Consider the following 12199-nt stretch of genomic DNA (forward strand, 5'->3'; position numbering starts at 1 on the left):
TACAATAATGCGTCCTGATATCTTTTTCCCTTCCAACAAAAGTTGCACTACATCGTTAAACATTCTTGGAAACATTGAGATGCTGTACTTGTCAGAAAGCTGTACAAAGGATCTAATCGATTTAGGAAATTGGTATTGAAATCTTCCTGCAACTCTCCAAATAAACGCATTTCTCAAGATGTGGGATGTGTTATTATGATTTCCAGTTGCATACTTTAATCAACAACATGCTGACATGATTCTAGGTTAAATTTACCTTATATTTTGTCTAAATCTACCCGTTTTCACGCGTAGTTTGAGTGCGTGTTTCTTTAAGAACCTTCTAGAAAGCCCAGTCTGCTCTGATTGGCTTTGGCGAGAATATTAACAAGTATTTACTATCACATTCACATGACAAAATAAAATGCTGGTTATTTAAAAAAGAAAAAAGCTCTTATTATGAAATGTGGAAATCCCGTCATCAGCTGGTCGTCACATGATATCCAAAAAAGGGCTAAATGTGACGGGTAGATTTAAAATCTCAAAAATAAAAGCGAGATATTTTGCACGAAGAAAATCTATTATATTTATGAAAAAACCCCACATTATTTACCTCCAACTTTCTGTCTAAATGTACCCGTTTTCACCCATATTTTTTAGTGCCTGTCTCTTTAAGAAAGCCCAGTCTGCTCTGATTGGCTCATGAGAATATGTTAAACAAGTATTTAAAAGTACTCACGTGCTGGATGGATGTTCTCCGAGGGGGAGAGCCACATCTGAAGGGCTTGTTGAGCCACATGTTTTCACATAAAACCAACAGAATGATTTTGTTTCGGGTGAGGGTTTGCAAAGTTTCCTAAACCCAGAAGTAAACAGCAAAACCAAGAAAAAGTTTTGGTGAATAGATTGCTGTCCTGTGTGTAATCTCTAAACACCTTGTAAAAAAAATATATTTAGCAAAATGGATCTGCTTATTGACAATGTGTCACAATTGAATAACAAAATGAAAAGGGCACGTTAGTTGCAACTGGTTATTTAAAATGAAAAAAATCTCTTATTTTGAAATCCCGTCATCAGCAGGCCATCACATGATATCCAAAAATGGCAGGGGTAGATTTCAAATCTGAAGCATAGAAGTGAGATCATTTTCACAATCTATTATATAACAATAAAATAAAAGCCTTGAATCTTGAGGATATAATAAAGAATCTGTATTTATTAAAACAACACCATAAAAAGACTTTTACTGTACATGAGCCATGAGTTAGTCCACGTATCTGATGAAGAGGGCGATGAAGATGCATCCGAACAGCCACTTTGTGATGTCATAACGAGACATCTAAGTAACAGACAGAGAATCAGCACTTTGGAAACAGGGCTGAAACAGAGGGGATTATGGGTAATGCTGCAATGATCCGTTTGGTGTTTCGAGCCAATCAGAGACATGTTTTGTATCGAGTTAGTCCACGTATTTGATGAAGACTGCGATGAAGATGCATCCGAACAGCGACACCACGGAGGCGGAGAGCGGCACCACGACCACGCTGCCCGCCAGGTTCACCAGAGCTCCCAGTCCGGCGCCCACGAGGATCTGAGCCAGCTGCACCATGCAGGTGAGGGCGGCGCAGTCCACACCCGACCCCCGCTGAAGGCCCGGTAATCCCTGCAGCTTCAGTTGCTCCTGAACGCACCACGAGGAGACGAGAGGAAGAGGAGGGGGGTCAGAATCAGAAAAATTGGAGCCTTTATTTGAGATACAGATTTGAAAGAGGGTGATATGTTTGGGGGTAATATCTCAGTATTAAAGCTGCGACAATAATAATCATTAATCAAATATCTTGACGTAGAAAATGCTGTTTTTAAAGAGATTTTCTTGCATTTCAATCATATTGAAATAATGTCTTTTGATTTTGGAGTGACGAAACATTTAGAGACAGAACCTTGGGACTTTTGATAAACTATGATGGACTTTTTTCAATATTTTCTGAAAACAAAAAAATGTGTTTTTGATGCTAACATTTCAGAAAATACTTTTTTCAGCTTCTCATATATGAATATTTCCTGTTTTATACAATATTAAAGTACATTTCTTCTGATTTTGGCCCGTCAATACAAGAAATCATGGACTTGATGGGCATTTTCAATATTTTCTGATATTTAACTGACCACAAGATCACTAGATTATGAAGTAAATTAAGCGTAATATGTAGGTGGTGTGGTAGAAGCTAGACAACAACACATTGAATTGATATAGTGCTTTCCTAATGCACAGAGCTATTTACAGATTCTTGAGTATTACATTCGTCAAACTAAGACGTCAGCCAGTATTACGAAGTGAAGGTCATTCATTCCTCCAGACGGAAAACAATAAATATTTGGGTAAACAGACTCAGCTCTGGGGAGTTTTAAACAAGCATATTATTTATTTATTTTCCAGTATCTTGATTCTTTTTCAGACGCTTCGACACACGCCTCGATATGTCTTAATGAGGTATTGACTGCGGGAGACTTTGAAAGAAAGCACAAAGTGCTTTTCTACCAGCAACTTACTCCTAACTCTGTATTTTATTATTTATTTACGAGTATAAAGCTTCTGCAGCAATATAATGATCGTAGTCCCAGGCTGCAGTCGAATAGTCCATTTAGCTTAGGAACCTTCCTAACGCAGTGGAATGACCCGGAAGTCCCTCAGTGGCAGCCATCATAAGTGCCGTTCCAATTCTCTAGATCAGTGGTCGCCAACCAGTCGATCGCGATCGAGTAGATCGCGGACCGTTAAAAAAAAAAGTAACAAAAGAAAGAAAGAAAAATAAAATAATAATAATAATGTTTGAAAAATGCGTTTTTAGATGTAAACCTATCGTCCACCACCCCGTTAGCAGGTGCCACTTGATTGACGTATATTTGAGACACCTCAATAATACATTAACCGTGCTTTACGTGAACCTCATCATGACACAAGAGAGGACGGCAGGACTGCAATTTCCCGTGTTCAGTGAATGCAACAGGGGCAAGTCACCAGACCAATCAGAGAGTTGCATGGAAATACACGTGTGCTTGTGCCATTCAAGCTCGGCTCTGTGTGTGTGTGGCAATAGCGCATTTAGTGTGATGGAGAGAGAGAGAGAGGGAGAGGGAGAGAGGGAGAGAGAGGGAGAGAGGGAGAGAGAGGGACCGGTGCTAGCGGGGACCGTGATGTTAGCATCTGGTTATTAATCCCTCGTGGGGAAATTGTTTCTCTGCATTTGACCCATCCTAGTGTTAGGAGCAGTGGGCTGCCATTTTGAACGGCGCCCAGGGAGCAGTGTGGGGAACGGTGCCTTGCTCAGGGACACCTCGGTAGCACTTGGTCTTGCCGGGACTTGAACTGGTGACCTTCCAGTTGCCAAGCCAAGTCCCTATCGACTTCGCCACCACCGCCCATACTTCAACATTTCAGTCTTTACTGAGCTGTGTGGAGTTTGTTCAACTTTTAAAGATGTTTGAATGGTGATATACACAATGATAGATGTTAAGGACTAACGTTCATAATAAATACGTTTGTATTGATTTTAAGATCTTTAGTTCATACAATCATACGTATTGGGATCATTTGTATTAATGTGGACCGGAGGGAGAGGGAGACGAGCATAAGTTTCACTTTCCTTTTTTATTTCAGTTCCAACTTTGGTCCTGAAGAATATGTTTCTCTATTGTCCACGTTCATAAAGCAAAGCAGCAGCATCAGAGCACGGTGCAGAGTCTCTAGATGAGTTCACAGGAGTCCCTCGTTCTTATTGAACATCCATGTTGTAGTCCGCTGTATAGAAAACTGTAGTTGCCATGGTTTCCCCACAGCAGGAGACGCACACAATGACGTCCGCTGGCGCATCATAAACACATTGATAGTGAAAGTGCATTCGGATTCTCTAAAGTACCGCAGTCTCTTCTCCTAAGTCCTTTTGAATTCTCCTATCCACTATCCCTTAACCCCGTGCCCTTTCACTCAGAGGTCAAGGAATAGGAGATAGGGTTAGAACTTAGGAGCTGATTGTTGGACTATTCGACTGCAGCCCTGGCCTCAGAATAAGCTTCTTCTTTGTTGGTACACTCTTCTGTGACTCCGACCTCTTCAGTATGCAAAGTGTGCTTCAATTTCACGGCTGACTTCTCATTCAACGTTTGAGGCTTATTGAGACCTTCCTCTCTTCTACTTTAACCTAAATGGATTTGGATTTGGGAGCGTTGGTCTGAAAAACAGAACTAATAAAGACACTATTTCGGTTAGTGGGAAGGCCAAAACAAAGCCATACATCCACAAAATGATATTTAAATGATGCAATAAACCTAAATCTAAAATACTACCAAACTAGAATACTTCTTACAACATTGCTCTATTATTTCCATCAAGCTAAAATGATTAGTTAAAGGTAAATCAGGATCTGTTTCAACAAGGTTTTTACTTATTTTAAAGCTAAAACATTTCAGTTAGCTAGATAGGATTTTTGATATTTCTTTGTCATAAATAACAGTAACATTAATTAATTTGGATTTGGGAGTGTTGGTGTGAAAAACAGAACTAATAAAGACACTATTTTGGTTACTGGGAAAGCCAAAGCAAATCCACAAAATGATATTTAAATGCATATCATTGCAATAAACAGACATTTAAAATACTAAAGAACCAGAATACTTCTTACGACATTGCTCTATTCTGCTATTTAAGAAAATCTTTCTTAAATCCACAAAGTTTTAGATGAAACGCAGGAATATATTAGTGACTAATGCCCGTTTTCCCCCTCGGTACCCACATTTTATTTTTACGTTATTAAGACGATTAAACACCTGAGCTCTGTAAAGTGCCTCGATAAACATTCATCTGTTTGTCATCTTGCAATCTATTTATTTATCTAAATAGTTATCACCGCAATAAACCGTATTTAATTTAGTCTTAATGTACATTATTTAATTTCATATTCTGTTCTCGTACATATCATATTCTATTTACATGTATAGAGTTCTTGCACTATTTTGTATTTTATTATATATGTTGCATCGTTGGAGGAGATCAGGTCAGAAGAATTTCATTGCCATTTCTCCACTGTTGCTTATGTGTATATGACAATAAAACCTTTGAATCGTTGAAGCTTGAAATGCAACTTAACCCTGAAGAACATGTATTGTTTAGGTACTGTACCTCCTCCTCCAGCTGGTACTCAGCGATCAGGTTGAAGGGGATGGTGTACAGCGTACTGGACATCACTCCGAACACGCTGCAGAGGATGAGCACGGCGATCATGTTTGGGAAGAGTCCGATCAGACTGGTTCCCAGGCCGAACGTGAAGTATCCCACAAAGTATAATCCTTTCAAACCGATGTATGGGAGCAGGAAGCGCTGCACGTCTGAAAACAGTAACATACGTCAATAAATAGCCCATTAGTGACTAACAAGTGTCTAAATGAGACGACTAAACGTCATCACGCCCAACATTAGCCTCCTTTAGCTTAGCGGTGGTGACGTGAAGTCATGTGACCGTGCTGTAGTTCCTTTATAGCCCAACATTAGCCACCTTTAGCTTAGCGGTGGTGACGTGAAGTCATGTGACCGTGCTGTAGTTCCTTTATAGCCCAACATTAGCCTCCTTTAGCTTAGCGGTGGTGATGTGAAGTCATGTGACCCTGCTGTAGTTCCTTTATAGCCCAACATTAGCCACCTTTAGCTTAGCGGTGGTGACGTGAAGTCATGTGACCGTGCAGTAGTTTTTTTATAGCCCAACATTAGCCGCCTTTAGCTTAGCAGTGGTGACGTGAAGTCATGTGACCGTGCTGTAGTTCCTTTATAGCCTAACATTAGCCACCTTTAGCTTAGCGGTGGTGACGTGAAGTCATGTGACCGTGCTGTAGTTTCTTTATAGCCCAACATTAGCCACCTTTAGCTTAGCGGTGGTGACGTGAAGTCATGTGACCGTGCTGTAGTTCCTTTATAGCCCAACATTAGCCTCCTTTAGCTTAGCGGTGGTGACGTGAAGTCATGTGACCGTGCTGTAGTTTCTTTATAGCCCAACATTAGCCTCCTTTAGCTTAGCGGTGGTGACGTGAAGTCATGTGACCGTGCTGTAGTTCCTTTATAGCCCAACATTAGCCGCCTTTAGCTTAGCGGTGGTGAAGTCATGTGATCATGTTCCTTTATCTTCTAAATATGATTAAATCCTCCTTAGTGTGCAGTAGATTTGCTAAAGTTGTGACCGTATGCTGATGACAAACAATTACACATCGTCTTTAAAACTTTTGAGCAAAATGAGCTTTTGTCTCTGTGTGTTTGGCCTCCGTGAACCAAAGTATCAATGTTTTACAACTTAAGGGTACAAAAGAGACACGACTGCAAGGATTTAAATGCACAAGAGAAACTGAATAGGCTGTTGAACCTGTCGTCACACGAGAACAATGTTGTCTTGCTGTCATTTTGGACTCAAAACTTGTAGCCCACATTAGCAAAGTTAAATTGAAAGTTAAAGACAGCATTTTTCCAGTTTAGAACTTATCTCAAAGCAAAGCTGTTCCTAACTCTCGAAAAAGTCGATAAGAAAACTTCTCCTATCCTCTAAAGACGAAGAAAATAGACTCCCAGTATCGATTTTAAAGGAACCCACAAAGCCAGTATTCTTACACATGCATTTTTCATAAAACCTTAATATTTAATTCACTTCGGACTGATGTGTTGCTCGCTCGTGCATCTGTGTATGCAAAAGAGTTTTAAAAAAAGTGAGGTTTTAGTAAAAAAAAATCATGCAAATTAGACTACTGCACGAGTTGTGTGAGATTTTTTATTTATTCATCAAGAGTTTTTGGATTCTTGGGTTGATTATTCATATTTAATTTTTTTTTTTAAATATTTTTGCTTTTCAGAGCAGCATAGTAAAACAAAATCATGTTAAAAAACGATGTTCTCTGTTTCCAGATTGTAAAAAGACCCAATTTCACACTAGGAGGGCCAGCGATACCATTATTTTGTTATTTGGCTGAACTTCACTCTGCCTGCTGCACATTATTTCTCTCCCTGTCTTTCTGATTGTTTTGTTTCTATGGACGACTGCTGTCCTCAAGCAAAGCAGTAACAAGGGAGGCGTTTTTGCTGCAGAGGAGATAGAGATGTGGGTTCACTACAGTGGAGACTAATGTCCTCACTACAAAAACTTCAAATCTTGCCAAGTATATTAGTCTAATATCTAGTCAGAATGTGTCTTTCTACACCTGATATAAGACATAATAACTTCAGAAGTGACACTGCAGTGAGATATCGGGTCTTGTTTTTAGACAATGCATCATCTTGTTAACACCTCTTAAGCCCCGGAACCGGGTCCGAAATCGTCATTTGCAGGAAACAACGTCTTTTTTCCAAAAAAAACACACAATGCTAACATTGACCCTCTGAATTAGCCCCGAGCAAAAGATGCTAACCTATTACTGCACCGAAAATCACTCCTAGCTCACTTATTACTTATCCTAGGACACATCCAGCACATCGTTTATGATCGCAAGGAGACACAGAATCTAACGGTGTCCATCTCAACACTGAAAGATGCAAACTTGCGACGTTATCAACAAAAACGTACATCAAAACATGTGGCGCTAGGTAGCCCACAATGCTAACATAGCTTACCTTCGTCTTTGTCTGGTCTAAATTGGTCTTTTTTTACATGAGTGTGTGCGGGACGATTTCTCTTGGATTCTATTGGCTCTAACGGTCAGAAAGAGATGTCACATGTCAAAATCGAACTGGGGGCCAGAGATATGGAAAATCCACCCAAATGGCCCCAGAAGAGGGTTTTTTTGTGCTAAATCTGTCTAAAAAGGTCAAATATCACTTGTTTTGCAACAATCTTGATACAGGGTACTTATTATATGTTGTACTTTGGATTCCTAAAGCTTTTAGTCTACTAACCCATCATCCAAGGTTAGTTTTCACTATAAGTACACGTATGTTTTGGACGGACACTATAATTTACAGTTTTTTACCATGTTCAATCTGAATTTCCTTTAAAATAAAAAACATCTATATTGATTCTGACTTTTCTACATCCAAATCACAGGTTTATCATTACTTTGAGAAAAAAGATTATTAATTTAACCCTTTTAGAAGATATGGTCATTTGGTCTGGGAATGTCATTTTCGAGCCTGAGACATGAAAAACAGGCGTGGGGCTTAACAGGTTAAGTCAAAACATCTTATTTTGAGTCGTATCTCAGATGAAACACATATTTATTAGAAAATCCCCAACTAACATCAGAACACAGAAGACTTTTGAGTATTTGCAGCTTATTTTGTAACACAACATTTCCTGCTTCTACTAAAATATAGTTAAAAACTAGTTCCCCCAGCTAATTACGAGATCTGATTTATCTAAATATCCCGTCTTATTTCAAGTTCTCTCACCAAGCTAATCTTCACTTGTTCTATTGGCAGATTGTTGAACTTATTTCAAGTGAAAACAGCTTGTTTTCATTATTGTTTGACTTGTTTTTGGAGCAGCATTTTTTCCAGTGTGTGTGTGTGAAATAAAAATAAACAATAATAACAATCTTTGGGTTACTTACAGGAGTAGAGAGCGGAGGAAATAGCGTTGATACAAAGACCCCAGCAGCCCACTTCCACTCCTCGCTCATACCTACTGTAGGCCGTGGAGTTATGTTCTGCATACGGATTCCCCTTGTACACGATCTGCAAAACAAACGGAGAAACACATTAAACACTGGAGAAAATGCTGCTCCAAAAACAAGTTAAACAATAATGAAAACAAGCTGTTTTCACTTGAAATAAGTTTAACAATCTGCCAATAGAAGAAGTGAAGATTAGCTTGGTAAGTGAACTTGAAATAAGAAGGGATATTCAGCTCAATCAGATCTTGTAATCAGCTGGGAGAACTAGTTTTGAACTATATTTGACCTGAATCAGGAAATGTTGTTACAATATAATCCGCAAATGCTCAAAAGTTTTCTGATGTTAGCTGGTGATTTTCTAATAAATATATACGTGTTTCATCTGAGATACGACTCAAAATAAGATGTTTTGACTTAAAGGTCACCTATCATGCTATTTTTAGGCAACAGCACAGGTCTCAGATATATACAAATATATAAAAACATGTCTATGAAGTGTTTTGCTCCAAATACCAAACAGATCATTCTAGCCATGCCTCATATCCCTCTATTTCACTTCCTGTTTCTAAAGTGCTGATTCGGGAATAAAGCTTTAAAGAGGAGGGGTCTGAGCTCATGCGGGACCCGGCAGCTACCGTCTAAACTAAATGCTGCCGTGATGAAACGCCATATCATGGATTATCAAGGCTCTGAAACAGTCTGGAGCTCAAAGGCTTTCTCTCTCCCGGTTACACCACAAGGTGAGTTCCTTTCTACTTCCTGCTTCTTCACACACATGCTCTCCAGCACAGGTTAGCTCTGAGTGTTAGCGATGCTAATGCAAACACCGACCATATTATGTCCAAAACAGTCGGGCATTGTTTCTGATAGCAACGTTTCTGATTGGGTCGTGGGTCCACATTTCAGATATTACGTGGGACGCAAATCTGGATCAGCTCCGTTGTTCCCCGTTTTTAGAGATTTGGGTACGGAGGAAAAGAGAGAGGGTTTTATTTCCTGACGCTGCGTGAGTTCCCCGACACACCGGGGACACATGTTGATGTAGAGAAGACATCACAAAGTGACTTTTGCATGATAGGTGCCCTTTAACAAGATGATGCTTTGTCTAAAAACAAGACCCTATATCTCACTGCAGTGTTACTTCTGAAGCTATTGTGTCTTCCATCAGGTGTAGAGACATATTCTGACTCGATATCAGACGATATTAGACTGGGCAAGATTTCGAGTTTTTGTAGTGAAGATGAATATATTTGAATAGGGTAAAAACAATAACGTATAGATATCATAATGAAACTTCCCCAGGTGGTTACAGGCATGAAGACAATACTTTTTTGAAATGTGATTTTTTAAATATGCAAATTAAGCATTGTGTCTCATTTGCAAACATTTTGGTCACAGAAATGTGATTATTGGATGAAAACCAGGTTCAAAACTATTTTTTCATTTTGGAGTCAAAGGCTTTTGCAAAGGGAATGTCGTTATATCATAAAATACTGCCATACAAAGTATATTTTCTGCATGTTTTTAGTAATAAAGTGTGTATATGAGTGTGTGACAGAGTGTGTGACAGAGTGTGTGACAGAGTGTGTGACAGAGTGTGTGACAGAGTGTGTAAGTGCTACTGAAGTGGAGATTTGTGCTTAGAGAAGAATCCATATCTTTCAAAACAGCCTTGAAAGATATGGATTGTGAAATGCATACACAGCTGAATAGGATAGAGAAATCCACAGATGCAAACGGACAAAAGTGGTTGAATAAATATAATGTTCATGTTTTCTTTCCCCCAGGATGAAAGCAAACGTTGTGTTACAGAAGCCTGAAATTGATCCGTGCATACAAGATGCAGTGCATGCTCCTAAAATACAGCTTCACCGATATTGAAACCAGATGCCAGCTTCTTTGAACACACTCTTTTAGTCCGTCCTTTCACACCCCGCAGCAGGAGCTCACTGTGTGTCGTCTCATAATGAACCGTGCTGAGAGGTAACATCCTGATCAGCATGCACGTAGCTAAGTGTCAACAATCATTCAGATATGAGTCAGCAGGAGATGAGACACCGCAGGAGGTGACCACCCTCCTACACACACAACGGAGATGAATATAAAACATGTTGCAGCTTGTTTTATTTCCGGTTCCTTTGATTTCTTTAGTTTAGTCTTAAATATTAAGTTTGCAATTATAGACTGGAAATCCTCACATTTTAAAAGCTTGAAGTTGAGAGTATGAGATGTTTTGCATGGCTTTAATTATTAAAGAGTCCTCTCCAGCTGATGTTCAGGTGTATATCAGTATGTAGTGTCTCTACTTTAAAGAGTCCTCTCCAGCTGATGTTCAGGTGTATATCAGTATGTAGTGTCTCTACTTTAAAGAGTCCTCTCCAGCTGATGTTCAGGTGTATATCAGTGTGTAGTGTCTCTACTTTAAAGAGTCATCTCCTGCTGATGTTCAGGTGTATATCAGTATGTAGTGTCTCTACTTTAAAGAGTCCTCTCCTGCTGATCTTCAGGTGTATATCAGTATGTAGTGTCTCTACTTTAAAGAGTCCTCTCCTGCTGATGATCAGGTGTATATCAGTATGTAGTGTCTCTACTTTAAAGAGTCCTCTCCTGCTGATCTTCAGGTGTATATCAGTATGTAGTGTCTCTACTTTAAAGAGTCCTCTCCTGCTGATGATCAGGTGTATATCAGTATGTAGTGTCTCTACTTTAAAGAGTCCTCTCCTGCTGATCTTCAGGTGTATATCAGTATGTAGTGTCTCTACTTTAAAGAGTCCTCTCCTGCTGATGATCAGGTGTATATCAGTATGTAGTGTCTCTACTTTAAAGAGTCCTCTCCTGCTGATCTTCAGGTGTATATCAGTATGTAGTGTCTCTACTTTAAAGAGTCCTCTCCTGCTGATGATCAGGTGTATATCAGTATGTAGTGTCTCTACTTTAAAGAGTCCTCTCCTGCTGATGTTCAGGTGTATATCAGTATGTAGTGTCTCTACTTTAAAGAGTCCTCTCCTGCTGATGTTCAGGTGTATATCAGTATGTAGTGTCTCTACTTTTAAAGAGTCCTCTCCTGCTGATCTTCAGGTGTATATCAGTATGTAGTGTCTCTACTTTAAAGAGTCCTCTCCTGCTGATGATCAGGTGTATATCAGTATGTAGTGTCTCTACTTTAAAGAGTCCTCTCCTGCTGATCGTTCAGGTGTATATCAGTATGTAGTGTCTCTACTTTAAAGAGTCCTCTCCTGCTGATGATCAGGTGTATATCAGTATGTAGTGTCTCTACTTTAAAGAGTCCTCTCCTGCTGATGTTCAGGTGTATATCAGTATGTAGTGTCTCTACTTTAAAGAGTCCTCTCCTGCTGATGTTCAGGTGTATATCAGTATGTAGTGTCTCTACTTTAAAGAGTCCTCTCCTGCTGATGTTCAGGTGTATATCAGTATGTAGTGTCTCTACTTTAAAGAGTCCTCTCCTGCTGATGTTCAGGTGTATATCAGTATGTAGTGTCTCTACTTTAAAGAGTCCTCTCCTGCTGATCTTCAGGTGTATATCAGTATGTAGTGTCTCTACTTTAAAGAGTCCTCTCCTGCT

General features: G+C 39.4%; 1 protein-coding gene across 1 annotated transcript in view; it reads right to left on the reverse strand.

Moving 5' to 3' along the window:
- Positions 1-1173: 1173 nt before the first annotated feature.
- Positions 1174-12199, reverse strand: part of slc45a2 (solute carrier family 45 member 2) — a 52208-nt gene continuing 41182 nt past the window's right edge. Inside the window, exons 5-7 of the mRNA XM_034079396.2 lie at positions 8554-8677; positions 5156-5361; positions 1174-1660 (exon numbers count right to left, since the gene is read on the reverse strand). Of these exons, the coding sequence (XP_033935287.1) occupies positions 1439-1660; positions 5156-5361; positions 8554-8677 (552 nt within the window). The 3' untranslated portion in view covers positions 1174-1438. The remainder of the gene's footprint in view (positions 1661-5155; positions 5362-8553; positions 8678-12199) is intronic.

This window comes from Pseudochaenichthys georgianus, unplaced genomic scaffold (genome assembly GCF_902827115.2).
Source record: "Pseudochaenichthys georgianus unplaced genomic scaffold, fPseGeo1.2 scaffold_607_arrow_ctg1, whole genome shotgun sequence".
Classification (NCBI taxonomy): Eukaryota; Metazoa; Chordata; class Actinopteri; order Perciformes; family Channichthyidae; genus Pseudochaenichthys; species Pseudochaenichthys georgianus.